This window comes from Neodiprion lecontei, chromosome 4 (genome assembly GCF_021901455.1).
Source record: "Neodiprion lecontei isolate iyNeoLeco1 chromosome 4, iyNeoLeco1.1, whole genome shotgun sequence".
Taxonomy (NCBI): domain Eukaryota; kingdom Metazoa; phylum Arthropoda; class Insecta; order Hymenoptera; family Diprionidae; genus Neodiprion; species Neodiprion lecontei.
Window position 1 is genome coordinate 18583425 of NC_060263.1, and position 26905 is coordinate 18610329.

The 26905-nt window shown below is 40.4% G+C and overlaps 2 protein-coding genes across 4 annotated transcripts in view; one reads left to right on the forward strand and one right to left on the reverse strand.

Annotated features, from left to right (window-relative positions):
• Positions 1-4398: 4398 nt before the first annotated feature.
• On the forward strand, positions 4399-5596 carry LOC107226648 (U1 small nuclear ribonucleoprotein C). The gene is made up of 2 exons (XM_015667532.2): positions 4399-4593; positions 4670-5596. The coding sequence occupies exon 2, from the start codon at positions 4707-4709 to the stop codon at positions 5214-5216; it is 510 nt and encodes a 169-aa protein (XP_015523018.1). The 5' UTR covers positions 4399-4593; positions 4670-4706; the 3' UTR covers positions 5217-5596.
• A 567-nt stretch (positions 5597-6163) lies between these two features.
• LOC107226649 overlaps positions 6164-26905 on the reverse strand; it is a 56392-nt gene continuing 35650 nt past the window's right edge. The window contains exons 3-11 of one of the 3 annotated variants that reach the window (XM_046739067.1): positions 25577-25743; positions 25261-25467; positions 24601-25176; positions 23248-23695; positions 21718-22588; positions 19890-20195; positions 10809-11460; positions 9182-9650; positions 6164-8152 (exon numbers count right to left, since the gene is read on the reverse strand). In XM_046739067.1, coding sequence (XP_046595023.1) covers positions 7355-8152; positions 9182-9650; positions 10809-11460; positions 19890-20195; positions 21718-22588; positions 23248-23695; positions 24601-25176; positions 25261-25467; positions 25577-25743 — 4494 coding nt within the window. In that variant the 3' untranslated portion in view covers positions 6164-7354. Of the gene's footprint in view, positions 8153-9181; positions 9651-10808; positions 11461-19889; positions 20196-21717; positions 22589-23247; positions 23696-24594; positions 25177-25260; positions 25468-25576; positions 25744-26905 lie in introns of all 3 variants that reach the window. The other 2 variants (XM_046739065.1, XM_046739066.1) reach the window with 2 other exon arrangements.

Sequence of the window (26905 nt, forward strand, 5' to 3'; positions counted from 1 at the left end):
CAAATTGTACAAGATTATTCATAGCCACTGAATATGTGCTTGCATGAAAAATGAATTGAATTATTTATTGTAAGCGTGACAAGTTTGTAATATTTCAGATGAAATATAATTACAATTGCCATCAAATATTATAAAAGTGTTTTACTCACCCAGCACAAATCCTCGTCCTCCTCGTCCTCCTCCTCGTCCACCTCCGACCACCTTCAACCACCTCAGCTTATACCTTGAATAGAGATAAATATTTTCAGTATAAGAACACATCGAAAATAATGTGTAAGGTTTAATATAATGGTTTTATCGACATATTTTACCAAAAAGATTATGAGAAGATTATAAAGTTATAGAAATTTTATTAGCGCACTGACAGCTACCGAATTTGGGCTTGCGCGAAAAACGAATTGAAATAATTTATTGTAAACCTGAACGAGGAACCACGGAGCGCTTATCCTGGAAGTCGAGAAATTTTATTAGCGGACTGACAGCTACCGAATTTGGGGTTGCGCGAGAAACGAATTGAAATAATTTATTGTAAACATGAACCAGGAACCACGGACCGCTTATCCTGGAAGTCGAGAAATTTTATTAGCGGACTGACAGCTACCGAATTTGGGATTGCGCGAAAAACGAATTGAAATAATTTATTGTAAACCTGAACGAGGAACCACGGAGCGCTTATCCTGGAAGTCGAGAAATTTTATCAGCGGACTGACAGCTACCGAATTCGGGGTTGCGCGAAAAACGAATTGAAATAATTTATTGTAAACATGAACCAGGAACCACGGACCGCTTATCCTGGAAGTCGAGAAATTTCATTAGCGGACTGACAGCTACCGAATTTGGGGTTGCGCGAAAAACGAATTGAAATAATTTATTGTAAACATGAACCAGGAACCACGGAGCGCTTATCCTGGAAGTCGAGAAATTTTATTAGCGGACTGACAGCTACCGAATTTGGGCTTGCGCGAAAAACGAATTGAAATAATTTATTGTAAACATGAACCAGGAACCACGGACCGCTTATCCTGGAAGTCGAGAAATTTCATTAGCGGACTGACAGCTACCGAATTTGGGGTTGCGCGAAAAACGAATTGAAATAATTTATTGTAAACCTGAACGAGGAACCACGGAGCGCTTATCCTGGAAGTCGAGAAATTTCATTAGCGGACTGACAGCTACCGAATTTGGGGTTGCGCGAAAAACGAATTGAAATAAGTTATTGTAAACATGAACCAGGAACCACGGAGCGCTTATCCTGGAAGTCGAGAAATTTTATTAGCGGACTGACAGCTACCGAATTTGGGCTTGCGCGAAAAACGAATTGAAATAATTTATTGTAAACATGAACCAGGAACCACGGACCGCTTATCCTGGAAGTCGAGAAATTTTATTAGCGGACTGACAGCTACCGAATTCGGGGTTGCGCGAAAAACGAATTGAAATAATTTATTGTAAACATGAACCAGGAACCACGGACCGCTTATCCTGGAAGTCGAGAAATTTTATTAGCGGACTGACAGCTACCGAATTTGGGGTTGCGCGAAAAACGAATTGAAATAATTTATTGTAAACATCATGAACGAGGAACCACGGAGCGCTTATCCTGGAAGTCGAGTTTCACCGCGTAGCGGACCCGAAGTGCGGGATCCGGGAGGTTGAGAACCCGGTACTCGAAATACGTAGCGGACCCGAAGCGCGGGATCCGGGAGGTTGAGAACCCGTACTCGAAATTTGCGGAGCGCGACTCTCATCCGTCCGCTCTACTGCGCGGTTGTTACTGGACTGAGGAACTCGGCTAGCCGATTTTAGATTGGTGACGTCACTTTCCGAACATCCGAAAATTCAAACTTTGGTTTCGAACTGTAATACTAGGTATGATGATGTATGATGTATGATGTATGATGTATGATGTACGATGTATGATGTATGGTGTATGATGTATGGTGTACGATGTATGATGATATGATATGATGTATAATGCTTTTAGTTTTCACGTTTCATACAAGAAATACACACTTCATCTCTTCTGCCGATTCCAGGCTCAAGCGGCCAGGCCCTTCGATGGTCAGCCGTTGACTGAAGATATATTCTTCAGTGAACGGCTCGGCTAATAACGCTGCCGTTCTGCGACAGTTGGATGATGAAAAATTTCGCTCGTATCTTTCAAATGTGTGTTAAAATACACTCGAAGTGTTAAGAAGCGTCGTTCTTTTTCTCCCTATCACCTTTCTAGGTCTTTAAATCACTACGCAGCGTTAAATACTGTCTCATATACGAAGCATCCGTTTCATCTCGTTTAAAATTACCGCATCCGTGATGTATTACAGTTACTCTGAATTTTTTTCCATCCGAAGACTTTTCGAAAAACAATTCTGCTCCTCCAACCAACGCAGATACTTCACTTGCGACCAGCTAAAACAACGTTTCGATTCTATGCCTATGAAAATTCAAGATCGAGGGAGCAAATGAAAAGTTGTTGGAATAATTATGAATATCAATGTTATGGAATACGTCGAGCGCGTGTTGAACAGAATCCCATTTCGAAATGAATAATTTTTATATTTTCATATTATAGCCATATTATTGTAGATAATTTAGTTTGTCTCCTGGAAAATTATCAAATTTACAGTATGCATTACGTATTAATCGTAAATGGATCATATATTAATGTCTTACATGGACCGCATATACACATATACTTTTTGGCCTCTGCATCGTTACTACATCTGATCTACTATTATTTATGATTCATGTATACATTTTCCTCTCGGGTATCTATACTTCAATGAAATCACTGTTTTGCTATGAATTTTGGAAGAAATTTATTCTCATTATTAATTTCTTATATCGCCGACAAGTCGGTAAGTACATACAGCCCAAGTACTGGCTTGGGCTTACCATTGCGAAGACTGTGTTACTCGGAAGGTGAATGCAGCCAGCATCATGGCAAAATCGGTAACTCTCCAGTATGTATAGTTTCAAGAGATCGTCCCGGTGTTACGTTCCGAGAGGAACGTTTCGAGTCGACTCTGATTCGCCGCGTGATTTAAATTGTTCTCCTGACTTACGTAGTTGGTGTATGTAAATCTCGGGAATCCGCTGATCAGCTCCTCAGATCTTCTCGTTCAACTCGCCTACAATTCTGAGAGTTTGTTAGGTAGGGCTCGTGCCAACCATCACTATGCGTGATTGAAATAATTATTTAAGACAACACTTGGGTTAATTACACATTTATTAACGGTCTCCTTCTAGTTCTCGATGGTAGGTTTACAATCGTGGTACAGATTGGTGTTAATCACTATCGCAGTGACAAACTGTTAACAAGTCTCGAAGGTTCTGAATGACTTATAATGATTTTATTCTAGGATTTCGGTAGAGGTCTGATCTGTTCTCTATGATGTCTGAAGTTCTTCTACTTATTCTGTTTTTGGGAAGGTTGACTTAGAGGGAAAATAGGAGGAGTTCAAAAGGAGTCGCGGTTTCTCGCGGGTCTCGGATGATTGGTTGAGGATGATGAAAAAATTGGGGGTAAGGTTTCTGGTTCGTGCGTGGGATCTCGGTGGTGGATTGGCGCGAGGTGGTTGGTTAAGAGAAGCAAGCGGCGAAGCGCTGACTGGTCTTGTTTTTGTTAAAATAAGGGCGCTATCCTGAATTCTGGGAATAGGGGTTTCTTTCTCTGTGAGCTATCCGTGATTTATCTTCCCTCGTTTCCGGTGTTTGTCTTTTTGGTTATCTTGAACTGTTGCAGGTTTATTATTTTGGGTTATCACGGTTGAATGGGAAAAAATATATATATAACATGTATGTTATGAATTTGACTGATGAAATAACGGTTAATCTAGCGTGTGAGGACTGTTGATATAAGAATTTGGACGTTGTGATGGTAACTAAGTGCGTTGGTATTAATCCACGACTATCGGTAAGAGCACGTAGGGCTCTCTTATGGTAACTGCACGCTGGTCAGGTAGAGCGCAGAGAGGGCGCCGCCGTGGATACCGGCTGGCACGTAACACCGGTATATCTCTGTGGTCTCACGGCCGGGTGAAAACACCGCGTAAGCTACGCGCAAGTCGATCAAATGTATAGAGGGTTGCCGTAACATGCGACGTCAGGCGAAGTTTGAATTCTCCGACCACTTATGGCAGAGATGAGTATCTGCTTATGGTGATGACTGAAGTGGGAACGTCGGGTGAATGGAAAAGAGAAGAAAGAACACGCAAGCTAGTCATCTTTATCTCACTCTAACGAATAATGCACGACAAAGATAGAAATGGTCCCGTTACTGACGTTCTGGAGAGTGATGAGACAATGCCTCATGCAGGCTCTCTCTGTTTTGCAGCACCAAGCTTTTCGTTGGCGCCGCCCGAAGAGCGCTGCGAACGAGGCTATAATCGTTGACTGAATAATATAAAATATTGAAGATACGCCATGTTGTTGGTATAAATACTATTGGAGCACTGTTATCTTTTTTGAGGAAAGCAAATTTGTAATTGACCGTTGAACAGCAGCCGCAATAATTTGCTGATAAAATTAAAGGACCCCCGACAAAGGAGCAGCATTTACAGCCCACGCAGAGAGCGCAGAAAAAATCGCGAGGTAAAGCATTAGACCTAACCTAAAACCTAACCTTAAACGTGATACGCGCTAACTCAATTTCCGTTGCACTTTTCAGTCGTAACCGATTCGAGTCAACAAATCCTTGTGCAGAGATGCCAAAGTACTATTGCGACTACTGCGATACTTATCTGACGCATGACTCTCCTAGCGTAAGGAAAACCCACTGCCAAGGCCGAAAGCACAAGGACAATGTTAAGTACTTTTACCAAAAGTGGATGGAGGAGCAGGCCCAGCACCTGATCGATGCAACAACTGCAGCTTTCAAGGCTGGAAAGATAGCGTCTAACCCTTTCGCAGCCAACAAGGGCGCTGCCATTCCACCACCCCCAAGTCTCGGCCCGAGACCCGGAGTTCCGCCGCAGGGTCCACCAAATATGATGCATCCTCCAGGAATGCACGGAGGTCCGATGGGACCTGGTGGTCCGATGATGATGGGACCCCATGGGCCAATGGGACCTATGATGGGAATGAGACCGCCTATGATGGGGCCCATGGGTCCAATGGGACCAATGATGGGACCCATGGGACCTATGGGACCCATGAGACCGCCAATGAATGGACCACCACCACCGATGGGAGGACCACCGCAGATGAAGACATGAAAATGATAGCAATAGTTGAACAGTTTGATGTTCGGAGACGAAAAAAAAAAGGACTCTTTTCGCTGTGCATCGCATTTTGTTTCATTCTTTTCTTGAATTCTTTTTCTCATACTTTCTTCTCGGAGTACAGATTATTCTGTAGAGATCAAATATCCGAACAGACTAGGAACAATTCCAAATTCCTGTATATTTCTTTCTTATGAGGCGACACTGTGCAAATTAGATCTTAAGACATCGCTAGTTTTTTTATGTCAACTATGGATAGTGATTATTATTAATATATTGACATTAATATTGTAATTACTATTACATAGATATTAAGCAGAGTTCGTGGACAGTGGAAATTGTGCAGAATGAACAATAAATTGAACCGTGCATTACTGTTTGTAGCTACATTTTATCCGATCCATCTATCACAGTTTTCGTTTTCGAAAAATATAAAGCAGCTTAATTGTTTTCTCGTATGCAGGTATGTACACACGCGACGTCGTGCTGCTACCCCGGGGAAAATGTTATCATTACTCGTGGTATCGCGTAACTATCGTACAGCAGATTTCAACCATCCGAATGCGAGGAGAATGGAAAAGTCTAAATGTTTGCAAATTCAAAATTGTTGGTAGAACACGCACAATGAAGTAGTGAGGTAGACACTGCGACACGGACATCTTGATAGTTCGAAATTTTAATATCGAAACACTCATAAACCTCAATTTTATTTTAACCGCTTTCTTGAATTACATGTGAATGTTATCTTCTTCTTTCTGACAGTAAATTGAAAAACTTGGACTTATCCACACCTTGTGATTTCTATTGATTGGATTTTTCCCTTATATAATTTATAGTTACATTGAAGATTGAGCTGATTATAGAGGAACATGCAAGGATTGGGAAATTTATGAAAAAAATGAGAAAATTCAGTAGATTACTATAAGATAACATAGCTTGTATGCAATGTATAAAATTCGCTTTTTTATTCAAGAACGGAGGGCATAACATGTTTTGGCCTCAACACAATATATTCAATTAATTTTCTTACCTCTTCCGTTTCGTGCTTTTTTTATCCAACATTAATTGAGTGCTGCATTGCGTGCGAACGACCGGTGTGTTTTGTTATAATCGCACTATCGCGTTGTTCTTTGTCTTCGATTCTTACAATACGTCCGAACGTCACAAATCGGTAATTATTATCATTATCAAGCTCTTATAAATAATTTAAGGCAACCAGCTTTCAATTCAACATAACATATGCAGCAGCTTTTAAATATTTTTACTCTCATTCTCTCTCAATATATTATATTAATATCTACTTATATACCCAGGAACCTATATGCATGTATGTATATCGTTCATCAGTAAGCTAAACGTTATATAATAGCCTTGTAATCTTTCTTATTATATTATTTTTTCCGTTTTACTGTAGATTCATAGCCAGCGTGCAGTTTCGATTATATGTTAATGATTTTTCTATTTCTCCTCTGACACTTAACATCAGCTTTGAATAATTTACAAAGATGTTTTTTTTCCTCTTACTTTTTTCTCTCGTTTGTCGGATAGTCGCATCCACACGGATTAATTGTACCCGAGTATGGACGACTTTTTCTGACTTTTTTGGTTTTTTTATTATTTTTTTTTACTTCCAAAAATTTGCATTTACCACAATAAAACAATAGTCCAAAATAAACTCTTACCGAGATGATTGTGTTATAAAAACATTAAACTGTACGTATTTTAAGCTGCCAGGAATTGATTTATATTTCACGTCATGTACTAGGTTATATACTCTAATTATCGTTCTATCGCATATTTACAGTCATTTAATTTATCCTCTTTTTTTGTAATCTTACGTCTGTTTTTTTTTTTTTTTTTTTTGCTGCCCTTTTTCTCTCACTCGAATACAATCGGATGATGAATATTGTACATGGGACGCGTATTACTCAATAATGATAATAATAATAGTGGTAGTAAAAATAATAAATTAATAACCTAATGTTTTGTGCAAATTCGGTGAAATTATAGACTTCTCAAGAAAATAAAAATAAAAAAAATAAAACACGATGAATAAATATAAATAAAAACGGCAAACACGGTCTTATTTTTGAATGACTAAAATTAGTCTTCTCGTTTTTTTTTTTTTTTTTTCAAAGGGCAGTTTCTAAAGTCGGTGCGCTTGGGCTGCGCGAAACGTTTTGCACGACGCCATGTTGGGGCGATTCAGACCTGGCGCGATTGTGTCTGGTAAAATAATTGGCGGAAGTTTGGTTTTGGCTCGTTGTCCAGGACGGTGTAACGGTCGCCGGAAAGCTAGCCAAGAATTGGGCCCTTGCCAGCTGATTGTTGATTCGCCTGCTCTCGGCGATCCCATGCAAATCCTTAAGTCCCGGAAGAACCGTTACGCTGCTGGGAATTTGCGACGAATTTTTAATCTCTTCGAACCTTCCGGCTGAGCCTTCAGCAGAGATCAACGGCCGCCTCTTCGGAGTCGAAAAATTGGCCGCATTAATACTTGAGTTAGGAACGTTTGTGGTGGGTGCGATTATCGAATCGGTTTTTGGGCCTGGGCCCCCCAAGTCCAGCTGCCGCTTCGAGACGGGCCTCGACATCGGCGAGGGGTTTTCCGGCGATGGTTTCATCGCCTTCTCCTCGGCAGCCGCGTCCTCGATTATTGTCGAGGACAAGACGTCGGATCGCGGACTCGGGAATCGCCATGCTGCTCGGGGACTCAGCACTTTCACCGGGGGCGGCGGCGATTGCAGTTGTTGTTGTTGTCGCTGTTGGTGGAGCAGCTGCTGTTGCTGCTGCTGAGTCTGCTGCCGGGACAGCTTCAGCTGCTCAGCTGCCGACAACCTTGTTGGGCCTGCTTTTACGCTCTGCTGAAGCAACAGGCGCTTGAAATCACGACGAGACGTTGACGATATTGGGTTCACGCTCTTGGGTACCTGAAGATTAAAAATCTCGTCAGTGCAGTCAGTAACTGCCAGGAGTTTGGGAATTTGTCCTAACCTTCTCTTTACTTACTCTAGTTTTTGATATGACCGATTAACTATATTCGTGTGGTTTTCAACTATATGTATATTTTGGAATAATTTGAGTCGATGCGTTTTTAGTTTTTCTTAAATGATTTGGGGTTTGTTTATTTCTCCGAGAAAATTATTGTAGAATTTATTTCAGCGAGCTTTTCAAGTTCTGTAATTACTTATTTAGCAACAATATAGGTTACACAAGTGTAACAACTGTAACGTAATATTCTATAACCCGAGTTATGGGAAGTTGAATAGCAGCAACTTTTCTCAAAACTAGCCACGAATCAACCGTGAGACAGGATTTAAATTCCATTATTTCTTTTTCACAATATTAAGGTGGTTGGTTGGCCGAAAATCGATACTTTTTGCTAACTTTATTACGAGATAGGCGCGCATTAAGTTTTTATAAAATTAATAAGCTAGGAAGAATTCGATGAAAATACCAAGGTAAAAAATATCGACATCATAAATAAAAGATTATAATAGACTTTACAAAATTGGTGTTTTAATTGAAATCGCTTCAATAATTCAAAGTTATTGAAAACCTGTTAGATTCGTTCGATTCTACTTTACGATGAATCATTTTGTTCAGAAAACTGTTTTCTGCAAATTCACGGCAACACTGTTTTTTTTTATCATGTTAAAAACCTTAAATGAAACCTTAAAGAAACTTAACAAGTGACGATATTCAATTGACTATTAAAAAAAGGAAATCTGTTTTGAAGTGAATTGAAATGAAGTATCAATATCCAAGCCTTTGTTCCTTTCAGTATATTCGATTATTTTATATTTAAGGTGATTTAAATTTGATAAATATTGCAGTGTGCAACTATCGCAATAAAATCAATACAAAGTATTTATTTATTTTTTTTTTAAGTTGAACGAGTATTTTTTTTTGGCCCACCAACCTCCGTAGCGTATTAAATAACTAGGAAATTTTCTCACTACCGGAATTTCCTGCGACTCCGGGCTCCAGCTGTGCCTGGAGTTAGCCTGATTGTGGGAGGAAGCGGCGCCAGTTTCGCCGAAAAGTCGAAGATCGGGTTCCTCCTTGATATTGAGGCGCCTTTTCGACTTGTGGATCATGGCGAATAACTCCTCATTGGACATGGTGCTTCTGGTTGGTGAAAGGACTAGATTGGCGGGAGTGTTTCTTCCGGAACTGTTCTGGACTGGCGGAGCGAGCCTGGAATGGTGCTGCGTGCTTTGCGCCCCCGTTTTCGATTCTCCACCCCCTGGCGTCGATGACTTGAATCCCCTATTTCCGCCCGGTCCGATCGGCGATAATCCAGCCTGCCGCAGGGGGTCTCCAGTCCCGGGGGACTTCCACCCCTGATGGGAAGGCGGATTTTGAACAGGGGGTGCTGCTATGAACCGGTAACCGACCGCCGCCAAACTCGCAGGAACGATGAATCTGCGGAAAGGGAAACTGTTGACAATTTTTCTTTTTCTATATTTTTGAACACTGGTTTTGGGAATCTCCAGGAAAAAATTAATACATTCGAATTCTGTCTATATGCCATCTGATCGAACATGATTTATAGATCTGTTCAGATCTAATCAGAGATATTTGAATCTATTGATCATACAATCTAGTTTAACTATTTATTCCCGACTTAACCATGATGTTCACTTTTTTGACCTGAAAAACGTGGGACAAAAGTAGCATATCATTTCCTCTTATCATGTTTTCCCTGATCTGCACGAAAAAAGTAGCCCTTTTCTCCAGCGTTTTTCACCCGCAGGAATAATCTTCGACTTTATTCCCTTGTTACGTAAGTTTCTATTATATTCAGATCTGTTCACATCTATTTATATGTATATAAATTGTATACCTATATTTAAATGAGATTAGAAAAGAAATAAAATTTGTATCTAATCTAATCTATTCTTTTTTTTACGGGATTCTTCTGAATAACGAACAATTTTTCTACACAAACTTGATCCATAGCGGATTATTTAGTCAGAACTGTTCGAAGGAAATGAGCAGAAGCACCGAAATTCCAATATGAGAAGATTTTTTTCCTATCGCAAGATAACGTTCGATCAAAAAATTCTACATTTGAGTAACCATTCATTTTCATTTGATGAATGTCGTTTTACCAATGAAGAAGAGATTATTTTTGTTGGTAATTTCGCTATGGAATTTTTTCAATTATTCAATCTTATCTGGTTTTACTACAATCAAATCTTTCCGAATTTTATTATTTGTTCTGTTGTAAATTTCTCCATTTCTCTATAACAGATTTTCTTTTTACATGAGGTACTGTAAATGTCCAATCGAGTTTGAACAGGCCAAAATTGACTAGAACCTAAAACTATGAACTGCAAGTTAAAAACTGTATCGAATTTAAATCGACTGTATTGCGTTCTAATCTTTCAAGAATGATCTGATTCTGTTGAGAAAATTGAGAATTTTCTTCAGTCACGGAGAAATGAAGTAGTCCCACAACGTGTGAAATAAGGAAGTTGAGAAACTCCTTCACAAGGATATAATGTATAAAAATGAAATTACGCAAACCGAACCGACGTAAAAAAAGGTATCATAATATTTTTTCAAAAAATGTTGTACCTGTTTCTGGGTATCGACGCTTTCTGTTCCTGGTGTTGATTCTGTGTTTTTCCCACATCGTTATTAGCGATGTGTCCATCGCTGTCTAAGCCGTGACCGGAAGGGCGCGAAGGGCGTTCCGCAGATGCGGAAATATTCTGTCCGCGTCTGGCCATCATATGCATGGCGGAAAGAGGGCCGCGTGCAAGGCCACGAGTAATGTCGGGAGTGACGCTTCTCGGTGGTTCGATAAGCTCCCTTGGCGAAGTCCGAGAGTTCGGCAGGGTGTAGAACTGTTTTCCATTTCCATTAGCGTTCCCGTTTCCGTTTCCGTCACAGAAACGATCGCTGTTTCTCTTGTTATTCTCCCTGTCGAAGTACGCCGATTGCTTCGGAACCCGGTTCTGGTTCTCCTTGTAGTTCGATCGCTTGTCGTTCGCGTAGTTGGACAGCTTCTCCTGATCCGGTGCTTCGATCTTCCGCGTCGTTCGATCGGCTCTGTCGTTAAGGCTGACATTTTGTTTCACGTTCGACGGTTGCCGACGAGGATCACCCTGCAGATTTTCCGCTCGATCTTTGAGCTGCGGTGGATCTATGTATGGCGGTGCCGTCGGCTTTTTGCCTGAACCATCCTGGGCCACGGTCTCTTTAGAAGCGGCTAGCAACGCGCTGTCTGTAACAACGAAAGATTGTAAAGATTAAAGAAAAATTTTACACTTTTTTCCCCCTTCTTATTCCCTTCTAACGCGAAACTTTCCCGACCATCAAACTTTTCCACCTCCGACGTTTTAGATTGTATCATTTACTTAGAGCGATTTTCTTGAAAATGGTCAGCTGATCGGACGGCGTGACGCCATATTGCTATTCGGTATGCTCATACTTTGTGAATTCTAACAAGAAACAGCTGTTATATTTGTTTTCTATTCAAGTCCATACAATCGAATTTTAATTATTATCGATCGATTAGGCTGAAAAAACTATTTACTTGAGAAGTATCTGATGATTCATTGGTACAAAATGAGTCAATTTTTCAGAGAATAATTTGAGTAAACACGAAGTTTCAAGAATGAAGAATTCCTCTTATATCGGAATCGTTTAATCTGTCTTACAATTTAGGTTATTACTCATGGTGACGGAAATTTAACTGTCGTAAATAGATTATTCTACAGGCTAGTTATACCGAGTGTGGCACTGAAGAAACGCTTAAATAACGGATTCAAAATTGATAAAAAGTCTCGATATAAAAAAAAACTATCGTAATGTGTTTAATAAAATAAATTTGTGGCTGTTCGATGATCATTGTATTTAATAATATTTAAGCAGCTTTTACACATCATATGAAAACATGAAAAACCGTAACACTAAAGCACTATAGGGTTGACCGTAAAAAAAAATCGAAAGTGAGTTGCAAAAATTGTAAAGCTCCGATTGAATAAACAAACATGAAAACGGAGAAGCAATTATATAATGGTAGAAGTCGAGTCGATCATTTGTATTAGATATTCTGCTTAAACTCTGAACCCTAAATATAAGCATAGCATTCGAATGAAATATTAATATAGAATAACTGAGAAGTTCTCAAATTTTAGCAATTATTATCGAGTTTTCTGAAAATTTTATCAAGCGTGTCACTTTCGCGTTGAACGTTGCACGCGCACGTGATTCATGATAATGATATGTAAATGTATAATGATGAGTACTCACCTTACCACCACGAAAATATAATGTATTGTTACAAAGTGCAGATGTGCATCCCGTGTATTATACATTATGATATTATATGTACATTATACATATGAGGAGTGAACTTAGTTATTACGATTAAATATTATTGTGAGGAGATAAAAAAAGTATTTATCTAAAAATCTATGCACACAACACAAACAAAAGTAGAAGGTGCAGGGGAATAAGTGAATTACGTGATAGAATGAGACAAATGCTTGGTAGGATTAGATTAAAAAAATAATTATCGTAATAAAATAAATTAAATAAAAACATAATAGAAAACAAAACATGAAAAAACAGTACGAACACTCGAATGTAAACTACGTTGTACAAAATATTTACAAAACATTATTTTGATGAACGTGAGTGTTTAACTACTGGTGTTACATAAATATTATGTAATAATGAGTGCAGGTGGGTGAGAAACGAAATGACAAAATGCGTATGAAAATTATAATAATTTTTTTTTCTTCATTTCCAGTAAAAAACAAATAAAAAAAAAAAAACAATCGAAAAGAAAACAGCACATCGTGCCTGTCATCGATATATACATATATATATATATATATATATATATATATATATATATATATATATATATATATATATATATATATATATATATATATATATATATATATATATATATATGTGTGTGTGTGTGTGTGTGTGTGTATATAATATATAAGGGTTATAAAATAATAAATTATGTACAAAAGAAATAGAAACAAGTTGAAAAGACATGTACAAACGTGTGTGATGTTGATCGGGTGTTGTATTATATACTTGTGTCATATATTCAAGTTACTGCATGTTCCCCGCATGTTGCAATCGTGCGTTGTTTTTTTTTTTTTTCCTATTTTCCTTACTCTGCCGAGAAAAAAAATTGATGCCGGAAAAAAAAGTTCAAGTTAAAATTCGAATTAGTGTTGCATCGATACTCATAAATTTGGTTTTATGGTTTCCAATGAAGTCTATACGCATTTTTTATTAATATTTTTTTTTATGAAAATGAAAAATCGGAAGTTAGTTTGATGTTAGATAGGTGTGTTAAGAGACGTCGCCTCGATTTTTCAACCTACGAAGGACACGCAATACGCATAATATATGTATGCATATGTACTATACAGAGCCGCATGCAAATCTAACATTTCTTCGTTTTTTAAAATTTTTTTCGTTTTTCAGCTGTTTACCTCCGAACAAATGAGTATAAACAATAATAATAATAATAGACATAGATATCGTACATTCAACTACATAAATACAGAAATACTATAAATGGTAGATTTATCATCTAAATATGGATGGAATAACGGTGCGGTTTTGCTATACAAAACGATTGCAAATTTTATCTCACTACATAATATCTTGATAATTATTTTCTCGCTAACTTGTACAGTTGTGCATTGTAATTCTGAAAACATCATTAATTCTTTTCTTTTCCTACTTTTTTTCTTCAAATTATCTAAACCGCGCAATCGGCAATCGTTCGTATTTATACACATGTATATAGAAATATGTAGAGTCGATTTATTTTACAATATTTACAATAATCTTTCTCGTATTTTTACGATTCGCCTACTAATGATCATCGACATTACACATACTATATTATACAATAGACGACTTTTTCCATATTACTTATATTATTAATATACCTGTAAAGTCGACTTACTATTCACTAATTGGCACATATTTCTTCAGGGTGCTTCCGAAGCGATATAATACGTCCGATATCCACAAGTCTCCAAACGAACGCGAGATTAATCATGGTACAAGATAATATAATACCGACCTCGCTCATCGTCAGCAAGCCAGCTTCTTGTTACAGGCTTTTTTTTCTTTCAAATTGAACTAAAGAGCAGATACAATTTTATCATCGCGGTTCGTCGATGCGTGAACGTTTATTTTCAGGTCTTAATTTTTCTTGTATTTCGTCTATATTACGGTCGCCAATAAGTTTAACAAAATTTTCTACATTCATCGCGTAAATTAACCGACTTTCGATCCGCGCAACAATTGAGGGAGTATTATGGTTTACTTGTTTCAGAAAAGCTAGAAGCATAACAAAATGCGAGACCGGAGCTCCGGGTTCTAAGTATCGATAAAGTCCATATACTTTATCGTGACAAACCATCGATTTCGTGTTCCTCACCAAATACAAGTAAAAGAAATTGTTTACTTGCTATTTACACGCATGTTAATTGAACGCGTATATACACGGGTCGTTAACTTCGGTACTTGATAACTAATATCTACAACGTATCGGATACGTAATATATGTATACTCGTTTTTCGCACTTCATCAAATATATCCTAGTCACGTTCGTCCGATTACACGCACTCTAATATATAACGCACGCGAGTATTTTTATTTATACACCCATCAATCAATTTTGAAACTATTGCACGTGAATAAATTGTATTGTACGCATTCAGGATTTTCATAAGTAGTGTACGTGTTTCTATTCTATTTTTTCTAATATATCTTTAATCAACACTCGAATAGCAGGCAGAAATATAATTGCGATGAATTTATAACACGCGAATTCAGCTTCGTTAAATGCTTAGTTTTGCGAAAAAAAAAAAAAAATCTATAAGGTACTAGTTTCAAGCAGTAAGTTCTATTCATAATTATTATTTACAAATCTGGCGATTTACGATTATGAATTGGCTGACTAAGAAGATCATATGCATATGTATTTGTGTGTAATTTAAATTGTAAAAATACAGAGAAAATAAGGTCACACGAAAAAATAAATTATTGACCCGATAAATACGACAAAGAATAAGAAGTGGAATAAAATTTTATTTATTTTTCTCAACGGAGTGGGGGGTTATCATAGAAATCACGGTCAGATTAATATTTTACTTTTAACAGCTGACTGTTCGTCATATTTTTGAATGAGTTGTACGTACGTGCATAATATGTACGATAAATCAGACACTGCAATAATGGGGATAACGAGTGTAGTGCGTGTAAGCTGATAAAAATACTGTACAGATCCAGTTAAAATTATTAACAGATTTACGAAAAAAAAATTCTATCAACATCACGGCCGTTTACGTATTATGTAATACGCTTGAACCTGAACAACAATGTACGGACGCAAATCTAGAATATGTTAAGAAAAACAAGAAAGCATTGGAATCGAAAAAAAAGAAGCAGCTAATCAAACTTTAAAGTTCGGCATATTCGATGAGCTGCGTAAAAGACACGTAATTTGATCCACTTAGTTTAATGAGATGACATGTGTAAATGTAAATAATTCCGGATGAACTACGACAATAAGGTAAGCAGTAAAGCATGATTTATGGTCTATACATAGCATCAGGCCTCATTAAGGAGCGATAACGCCACGATGAATGATGATTATTTCGTGGTACTTTGCTAGATTTATACATTAAGTATGTGATATATATTCATAGAGATATTGTAAGTAATTTTTACAACAACCCGACTCTGTTTCCGTACGTGATGTTAGATTCGCCGCGTTGTTTGTTGAACTTATAATTGCATTGGGAAAAATACCAAATGACGAATTTGAATGTTTACTGAGAAATCGCGATGATAAGTACAAAAACTAACGCTATTTCGATAAGACGTCATGTACGAAACTTCAAAACTGAAGACAAGTATGGAGTGAGCGAAAAAAAAAAAAAATTTAGGTAGCGAGAAAGAAACGGTCAAATCTCGAGTTTGTCCCCCGCAGATTGTTATGTGTGCCGTATGTCAGCGAGATGCAGGTCGCGTTCCGTAACCCAAATGACTCCATCATTTCGTAACGATAAGTGTATATTTTTAAACATTTTGAACAACGATATCGTCCGGAGAGAGAGGAAGGGAGAGAGAGAGAGCGTAATAGGTGTATGCAAAGTCAAGAAGTGAGATACTATATTGTGTGACAAGTGACGAAAGTTGGTGATTGTGACTTCGCTCAGGCGGCAATCACACGAGTTGCGATCGCCAAGTTTTGGCCCGCGTCACACTCGATAATTTTTATGACAAGAGAATGAAAAATGGTGTGGCTTTGCGCGGAAGTTTTGCGGAACGCGAGTAGCTAATTTAAAGAAAACATTTTGTACGGAATAAATCGGTAGAAACCAAGAATCGGGATTTATTATATTGGCTCGCTTAAAAAATTATCACCTAATCTGCGGTAAAATACAATTTTCACATTAAACAAACCGGTATTTAGTATTATGAGTCAAAATCATGGAAGCGGAAAGCAAATTTCAAATCAACCGCATCATGCATTTGAAATATCGATATTAATCATTGCAACAATTCAAGTTTTAAATTGACAAAGAAAATTAGGATTTTGTGTCGATTGAATCGGAACATCGGTATGTGCAAACGATAATCAGTCATCGAATTCAGAGAATTGATCATTTGAAAAGTTGAAAAGCAAATTTCATGCCAAACAGTAGTCAGAGAATGTAAAGAATCGCTGGTCATCATTGATCAAAGTCGGAAAATCGACACGTTTGAGAATCAGAAAGCACGTTTAACTCGAAATAAATCAAGATCATTCGAAAATCGCTACTTGTTTCGAGTTAAAATCAAAAGGAGGTAAAAAGTGGATTTTGATTCAGATCGTTATAAGTCTTGAATGAAATGACAAGCATTCATGCTGTTTCGACGCAAAGCACTGACACGCTCAAGAAGAAACGGGTACAGAAAATTTTCAAAATCTCGAAAATACGGTTGCTAGAATTTCCAGGACATTGCCTTTTCCGTTTAATAAAGTAGAAACAAAAATTATTGATCGTCCGTTGAACTTCGACGAGTCACCGACTTTGTTAGAATTTGTTTTCGCGCGTGATAAATGATGATTTTATTTTCTTTCTTTTTCAATTTTACCTCATAGAACGTGTCGCTTCCAGTTATCCTCGACGATACAAGCTTGATGGGTGGTATTTTTTTTTTTTATTTTGGCCTTAGTTATTTCACTCGATGAGCAAGTTATACAAGGTAACGGGTATCTCACCACAAAGTATAATTGTAATAAACGACTATTTATGGTACTGTCAATCTGACCTATAATCTGATTTTTTATTCAAAAACTTACGGGGTCTTCGCGCTGCAAAGAATAGGAGATGCCTCGCGAGCATGATCAAGATGTTCGAGTCCCGCGTCGGCCGGACGACCGGCCACCAAGGCAATCTGAAGATGACTGGTTTCCCGGCGACCATTTGTCTAGCAGAGAACCAGTATTTGAAAGACGTGTCAACTGATAACGCGGCTTCGACTCATTCCACTTTTTTCCCCCTCCCACCCATCATCAGCGATAAGAAATATTTGTTCCTCCACATTTTCCCCACTTCTTGTTCGTCGTTTCAGGTCGTCTCATGAATTTTTACACAGGTATTGTTCTATCGTTTCGAATTACTGCGTCACTTCAAGATTGGAAAATTCGATTGTATTTGTTCTACTGTCCGACATCGAGCTAATCGCCGGACCACCGCCACAAAATCGGTAACGCCGCACATTGGGACTTTGTTCTCGCGTGGTGTAATGACTGTTGTTTCGACGTGGTCACGTGACCCCGGCCGTCTGGGGGGTTATAAACAGCCTGATGCAACCGGGCCGACTATTGAGTCAGCTTTTAATACTGCGTGTGCAGTATTAACGACCCCCGGCTCACTTTTAAACAATCTTTACCCTGGCTAGCTCCATTCAATATTTGTTTCCTTGTTCTCTTGCCCCTGATACGGAATGGCCCTTGACTTGCTTTCAATGCGTATCGCTTTTAACGGGTTCTCGGAAAAACCCGAGGGTCGATATATCGCGCATTATTAATACCCACATTCTGTCCCAAGCCGTTTTTGGTCTAATATTTTAGTGATCTGAACTTCTCCGGCTGAATCCTGAACTCTCCGGCTCTCGCTGAAAGTCAAATGGTGGTCTAACTATTCTTGCCATCATTTTGTTCCTTGTGAAACAGCTCCCGACAGTTTTTGTTAGTTAGAAATTATTTTAAAGCCACATTAAAATGCGAAGCGGGTCAGCGGCGGCCATGTTTATCGGGAATAGATTCTTTGCACGGAATTTACATCGACGAATATCGGCGAACCGATAAACTAGAAGGGAATCACGGTTCTGCGTCGCATTGTAAAGGATTCTCGGAAAACTTCTAATCTCGCTCGTTATATATAACTCGCTTTGTAAATCGAGTGGCGTACAATGTGTGTATACATGACTCAAGAGCGCAACAGATAACGATATCGCGCGAAAAATACTCTGCTCGCTCTTTGCTGGGGTTGTTTGTTTTAACGAGTCAGTAATCAAAGGGGAATATTCCACTCGCGTTGCTATCGAGGTTACTTCCCGATCGCAATTATCGCAGCTGGCAAATTCCAATGCACTCCAGTCAATGTCCGTAACTCAGGGTAGCTTTAGTATTTAAACTATCTGAAACCAGAATTCCCCGACTTTCCTTATTCGAAAAATTTCATGCACTCTCTTGTTTTCATCTCTTCCGAGAAAGGTAACAAACACGATGTTCCATATTGGTTTTGCCCAGGTATACTTAATGCATTTTCACATTATTTCGTGACTAAAAACTGCCGTTTTCTTGCCTAAAGATAAAATTACCTGCAGATTATTTCCCGATTTCTGCAACTGTTCCTTAGCGGTTCCTAACTTTGACACACTGACAGTATCACGCGTTTACCAAATTTCTGTATCATTTCCAGCGTACTTTAGTACTCGAGCTGGTTCGAGGTCCTGAGCTCTCGGTCTTGGGCTCGTCGGAGTCGCGGAAACGGCGAGTTTGGGCTTGATATCGACATCGAACGGATCGTGATTGGGTGGTTCGGGACTAGATACAGTTTCGGGATAGTTGATACGTTCGTTGATGAGATCCTCCTGTAGCTCCTCGGAGGGTGTTCTAAATATTTTGGAAGACTTTTCGGAGTTAATGGATAGCTTTTTGATGAACATAATCGGGCTGTTAGCCATGCGATAGCTTTCGCTGCGTTTTATTTTACGATCGGACCTTTCGAGCTTTGGTGTATCGGGGTTATCGCCGATCGGCGGCGTGGCGACGTGATCCGCGTTTATTTCCGGGGACTCAGAGTTGATGAACTTTGATTTCTCGCTGAAATTCGCCACGTTTTCCTTTTCCTGAATTGACCCTGACTTTCGGCAAAAGTTCGGTGTGTCGAAATCCGATATCAGCAGTTTCCTGACGAGCTTCGGGGTCGTTCCGCTTGGTCGTAGCTTCTCTAAACCGTCGGAAAACTTATCCCTACTCCGGTTCACCCGGTTGCTAATCGGCCGCAGCAACGCCTTTGGCTTTTCCTCGGCCCCGGCTGCCGATTCGCGATCGTTTGGAGCGCTCGTATTGGCTACTTGCGTCGAAGGCCGCTTACCTTCTTCGCCTTGCACGTTGACGTAGGCTCCTCTCACATGTTTCTGGGGGCTGGTGGGGCTCGTGGGTCCCACAACGGTGCTCGGCGTCCTTACGTAGTTCGGACTCGCCGCTCTCTCCGGGCTCTTTGGCGCTCTGATTATCAATTTCCCCAGCTGCGGTGACATCGGCGGCGTCGATCTTTCCGGACAGTCCGTTGTTTCTCGACCTCGTATCGACAGGTCTCGATTCACCGCTCGCACCGTCGCCTGGGCTCGATGCAACAGCGGCGAAGTCGTCGGGGACACGCCTTCCTTCACGAAGGGCCCTAAAATTACCAAGTACACGACGTAAGATCACGGATTTCAGAGTTCATACCACTCTTACATAATTACTTCGATTATTCGGAAGATTGTCAAAAATTTTCAAGATATTTAAACGAATGTTGATTGGACTTGCAAAACATTCGACGATAACGATTACACTTCGAGAGAGATTACGCGATTCAAAGGTTATGAGATTTGAAGAAATTCCTACATATTTTATTCCGTCAGAATTGATTTCGTGGGATTTCAACAGCTGTCACGTCATTTTGATGACCTTGGTGGGATTTCAAAAATTTCACAAAATGTATTACATTATCGCGTTAACGAATTCTTCAATCGATTGAAATATTCAAGATAGTTCTTGATTGAATATTGCCTTTATCAATATTTTCTTCTGATTGAATATTACATTCAACTCTCGAATGCACATTTCAAACACAACATGGTAGTTTGAATTTATTGAAATGGTTAGTAAAAATGACATTGAAAGTCTCAGAATTAATTGAACCAAGTCGACAGTATGCAAGCGTAAAATCGATACCGCAATCGAAGTCAAATTTCAAATTGCAGATATTTTCCCTCGTTTTCATGCTGATTCCAATAGAGATATCGAATACTGCGCAACCCCTTTCTGGGATGGTTACTGTAGATTAGGGTGTGCAGGAAAAAATCAATGTTTTTTTTCAGTTGCATCGGCATTAGAAGTTTATTTGGGGTAAAAAAAAAGATTTCTAGAAGGAGAGCTCAAAAAAAAATTATTTCGAACAGCGCATTGCATTTTAAGATTTCCCATAAGAATAACATAGGAAAATATACATAAATATACATAAATAACATAAAAAAAACAATTTTGCAATAACTTTCCAGTGACCGCTGTTTTTTTCTTGTACGAATCAAAAGTGGGCATTTTTCATTCGAAAGTTATTGCAAATATTTTTTTTTAACAATTTGTTAATAACTTTTGGGCAATATTATTGTTGATTATTTTTATTCGTGTCATGCCAAATGTTGTCGATTTTTTTCAGATTTTAATTGAGTCACGAAGTACGAAAATTCTCATCGAATACAGTTTTTGTCTGGGATTGTACTGACAGAACATCTTTAAATAATAAAATTCAACTTCAAACAGCGATGTCATTTGAATGGTTGTTCTGAGCTAATTTTTTGTATAACATTTTTTATAGGGAATTCGATTCTCTATACGAATATCTTAATGGCGTTTCTGTGCGATTTTTTTCTGGAAAGTTGCACTCCCTTATTTAGAAGTCTCAATATTTTCCTGTGTTATTCTTATGGGAAATCTTAATATGCAATGCGCCGTTCGAAATAATTTTTTTTTGAGCTCTCCTTCTAGAAATCTTTTTTTTTTACCCCAAATTAACTTCTAATGCCGGATGCAACGGATAAAAAAAACATCGATTTTTTCCCGCACACCCTACTGTAGATATTTGGCAAGCGATGAAAACAGGTACGATCCCTGAAACGCAATATGCCGAGTAACTACCGAAACAATTCACAATTTACCCGGATTGAAGGTGGTATGAGCGCCCTTCCGCCTCTTGAGGCTGTCCGAGGAGTAAACGACCTTGCCCTCCGAGTCAAGGGTGACCCTGGCACCCTGCCTCCTGCGCTCCAAGGAAGAGTCCTGCTTCCTGGGAAGATCACTAAGACTGACGTACTCGGCGTCCTTCTTGAAGAGATCGGCATTGGCGTAGGTCACAGCAGGCTGGGGAGCGCGGACAAGAGTGGACGAGTGATCGGACCGTTTGTTGTTGTTATTCCTCACATCGGCTATGGTGACATAGTCGCCTGAGTCTGGATTGGCCGGGTCCGGCTGGGCTGCGGTTCCCGTCTTGGTCGTTGCAGCCGAGGTCTTCTTCCCTCCTCCGGGAAGAACGCACCGAAGCTTGCCCAGGACGCCGCTGAGCGGACTGACCTTCGACGAGCCCGCCGCGGGATTATGCGAGCTTTGGGAAATCCGTCTGCAGGAATGTTCGCCTGCCTTTTCATGCGGCAGGACCGTCTGGACGGTGGCGTAGGGATTCTTGTCCTGCCCGTTTATCACCTCCATCTTCGAGGTACCGACCGTCGCCGACATCAGCACCGAGCCCAGCTCCATCCGCCCTCTGAAGGCCTCTCCGTCTTTCGATGTCTCGTCGTCCGAACCTGGCGGCGTTATCACGCACATAGATGGTATACGGCTGACGTTTATCGCCGTTTTTGACCTGATCCTTTCTACTCGCTCGCAGCCCTCCAAATCACTCGACTCCGAGTACTCGAACTCCGAACATGACCGACCCGTGCACGCTGGGCTTGACGCCGACTCCACTGGCGACGACGACGTGTTGTGGCCGCTGTCTGGCGACTGGCCACCGTTTTGGTTCTGACCATGAACCTGAGAACGGTGAAAAATGTTGAAAATATATGCGGAAATTTTCTGTTCGAGGAATTTTTGGGATGCTGGCCATGAATTTGAATTTGAAATTACGAAATTGTAGCGTGGTAAACCAGGAGATCAATTCACTTGATCAGTATTTTGAATTTTGCGATGGTAGATAGTGAAACCAGAAGAATCATATTTTCGAATTTGTCGACTTCAGGGTCACAATAAAAGAAAAACTCCATTAAACAGCTTCCGAAAAGTCAATGTTTACATAAAAGAAATAGGTGTTTCAAAGTTTGCATAGGTAGATTCTCAACCATCACAATTTCATAGGGGAATCAATGATTTATTATAATAATACGAAACGAGCGCATCCACCATATTTAATTTAATCCACGATTTAGAACATAATAGCCCGAATCTTAGACTTGAAAAGAACACTTTGAAAAACTTCTAGTGATTGAATTCGACAAAAACAAGTCAATTCATTATCAAAATGAATGTTATTTCTTCATTGTGTCCACCATTCTTTAAAGAGTAAGAATACCGTGGATTCCTACACTTTTTATCTTTGTCCAGCCTGGTATTCAATTGAATTCATAATACATGTCGAGTTACAGATACTTGATCTGACAAAGATACTCTAACAACGTGAATTTACGATATCTTACCATTGCCACGACCGTCAAGCTGGACTTTCGTTCCGGAGGAGGTGGCGCAAGAAGAGTGGTGCAAACGGTGCCGGCCGAGCTAGTGGTGGTGGAGGTGGAACCCCTGCCAAACAGTTCGTATTCATTTTCGGCAACGGGAGAAGCGAGTTCTGGGCTGAGGTCGCAAGACTTGGTGAGCGGACTTTGGGGCAGGGATTCCTCCTCCCTAAGAGTCTTGAGCCCGGAATCAACGTGGAAAGAGGTGTAGTAACCTTCGGTGTCGCATGAGTAAACCGAGGAGTTTTCACCGTCGTCGGAAAAGGGTACGGCGGTTATGTCGTGGATTATATCCGGAGTCAGAGTTCCCTCCGAGGTGACTGAGGATGATGCCGAAGTATCCCTTCCCTTCGGACGTCTGACATGGCTCAACGACGTTGACGAAGTTCCGATCGAAGCTGTGGTCGTTGACCTGGAATTGAAAACGAAAAACCGATCGTGAGTTTAGCTCCGGAGAATTTGACGGGAAAAAACCACCCTAAGTGTTGAGGATTTATTTTAAAAGTTGCGGATTTACTTTTTCAAACAGTTAGGTACAACCATTACACTTCAGGCTTATTTGCAAAGTTGGGGGTGTAACTTTATAAACAATTGGTCATAACAATGAAATCTGGGAGCTATCATGTATAAAGTAGAGTATTAGCCCTAACATATTGAGGGTGAAACATCGCAATCATTTGGGTGATCATGAGTTCGAGGGTTATTCTTAACCCTAATAGGTTAGACCTCGGTAGAATCGCGTAACGGTCACACAGGGTGAAATTCACCCTAGCTCCAAAAAAGTGATATCCTGCTTCAACCGTGAGTTCTAAAAGTCTGAAAAGATATCTAGTCATTGGATAAGAATCGTAAAAAAAAACTCTCACAGTTTCCTTAACCAAAATTGATTGTTTAAATGTTGTCAAACATCGGCAAAGTTAAGGTAAAATGGTGAAATATTTTACGGATTTAAAGTTTTTTTTTTTTTTACAGTATTGTTTTGGTATAAAAAATCTATGAAAGTCTGTTCCCGAATTCTACGAGAAGTTTGGAAAATGTCTGGGATGAAATTCACCCTCAACGATCGATTAGAGTTAAACTTGAGGATCTATCCTCAAAAACGGTTGGTTCTAAACATCAAATTTTGGAGTTCTCCTACCTAAGGTTGAGTGTTAGCCCTGAAGTGTTGAGGGTGAACCGTCAAAAAGAATTGGAATGTAACTATCAGTGTGAGAGTTATCCTTGCGAGGCTAAACCAAGAACTTTTTTGGTGTACCCCAAGTCTTCGAGGGTTACCAAAGTTTGATGTTTTTTTGTAGAGAATGAAACTACCTGTACCTCGGCGGATGAGTGGTCGTTGTGGTTTCGCTTCCGATGCTGGCTCTACCGCTCTCCGAAGAGGCGCTCCAGTTTCCAGAGCTGGAGTGCGGAGCGTCTTCGCGATTGCCTTTGCGGCGTTCCCTGCGCTGAGCGGCGCTCTCTCTGAGCTTAACGTTGGCCTGACGTTCGACCGGAGGTGCAGATACAGGGATGCTGGAGGTGCTTTTTCCGCTTGAGCTCGAGGAGCTGGGTTTGCGCTCATGGAACTTCTCCTTCCTCCTCCGCATCGTCACGGTCTCGTAGATGTTGACCTCCTCCGGAGAGCCGGACTGCTTCTCCTCGGCCGACTGATCATGCTCCTCCGAGCGGCTCGATCCGCCCCCAACGCCTGAGTCCTGTACGTTCTGACTCGACTTTGGACTGATCAACTTCAGTCGTGACATTCCCCAGGCCTTCAGCGTGTTGAAGTGCGACTTCTTCTCCGACGGCGACTCTTTTTTCGAGCCAAGGAGGTCCGTACTCGCCGATCTGTGCGCCCGTGAACTCGCCGCTGGCGAAGCTTCCTCTTCTTCCAGACCCTCCGTCGCCGTTTCCCTATTGAAATAAAGCGCAGGGGTGAGAACTAATAAGTCAGAGGGTGCTCTTTCAATATAGGGACATACTACTATTAATACTTGCCCTCCTATCGCCTGACGGATTTCCTTATGGTCGATACCGGCGATGGTGTTTCGCCGTTTGCCTCTCGGTCTCCTGGGTCGGGATCTTCGCTTTACGGCAACTTCATTGCTCTCTTGTCCAGCCGGCGAAAGAAGGGACCGTCGTCTAATGGACATTCGTTCGAAGCCCCTTCCGCTGACGTCGACGGCGACAACTTCAGCTGGGAATCTGTTAAACGAACGTTTATTAGTGTACCGAATCAGTCGCTTGTTACCTCGAGTATATTCAATAGTAGAGGGTGTTTTGGAAAATAGTTGGGTTGAGATACTGCACTCACCTCAGGGCGACAGCTTGCACTTGTTCTTCCGGGCTCGGGAGCTTGTGGTCAACGGCATCGTCGTCAGTTGCATCGGTAAGGATCCTTGACATACAATCCGGAGGTACGGTAACGTCGCCAAGGGCTTCCGTCGACGTCCATCTGCGCAAGTCTTCGATGGCAGCCGGCTGAAATGAACGATTGAATAACGTATAGTGTAGATAACGCAACCTGCCGATCAATGGTCAGGTTGTTGACGGATGAAACTTTGGGGTCGGAACCCACTCGGATAAAATTTGACGCTGAACAACTGTCCGGCATGCATTATGACAGTGTAAAAATTATTAAACGTATTTTAGAGTAAGAGGGATTAGATGGTTATTGAACCGGAAGAACGCAGCTGTCGCTCATCGACACGAGCTAGCCGATCGAGACTCGCCGAAGAATTGCTATTGCCCGTGATGTTATCTTGCAGGTAATTAGATCTAGTGGAATCTAGTCAGAGAGCAGATTATGTTTCAGGACTGGTTCTTTTATGCCTGGTATTTTATCAGCCTGGCTGGTTGCCGCGATGAGATCTGGGTCCGTGTGTTGTGTCATGCAGCTATCTCACTTGTTAAGCCGCGTCTTCGTTATCTCGTTCTCTCGATAAGTTCAAAAATCCAGTCAAACCGATCCGCCTACCAACAACTTACATAATTTATGCAAAATTCAAGGCACGGACCAATCAAGAAGTGGCCGAAACCCCGGGGTTCTCGGTATGAAGAATAAAATCATGCAAATCAGGCCGACGTTCAAGCATTACAACCACCCACTAACAGAAAAAGAAAAAATAGAGACATTTACGAAAGTAAAGATGAATGACGATGCTTATCCGAGCATAAATTTTGGCGCACAAAGACCTCAAGGCTACTGCTCAGTCAGTGAAAAAGGCCCGAATAGTGAAAGCGAAGCCCTGTGGAACCGCTGCGCGAAGGTTATACTGTGGATCCTCGAGACCATTAAGGCGGTCTCACAATAGCAAGAGAAACATTTACGCAGTACAGAGATGAACGCGATCGTTGATGCTTTTGAATCAGCTTCGAACGTATTCGCGTCTTCAAGGTCGTCTGTCCCTCCAATCGCGTCCCAGTGAAGCTTTGCTTGAACGCATTCAGCGTCCGTTCCAATCCGTCGCTAGAAGCAACAGGTAGATAGTCGTAATTCCAGCAACGAAACGTACTTCAGTTCCAACCCGTTCAGCCCATTAACGCCGCTGCCAGCAGCAGGTAAAGCAAAGGACCACCGCTGAAGATCTAATTCCCAGGAAGGCCGCATGAAGGATTAATACGGCATACCTGACCGAGGCAC

What these genes read in the sequence shown, in the direction of transcription:
- LOC107226648 (XM_015667532.2), top strand. Translation starts at nt 4,707, where the DNA reads ATGCCAAAGTACTATTGCGACTACTGCGATACTTATCTGACGCATGAC.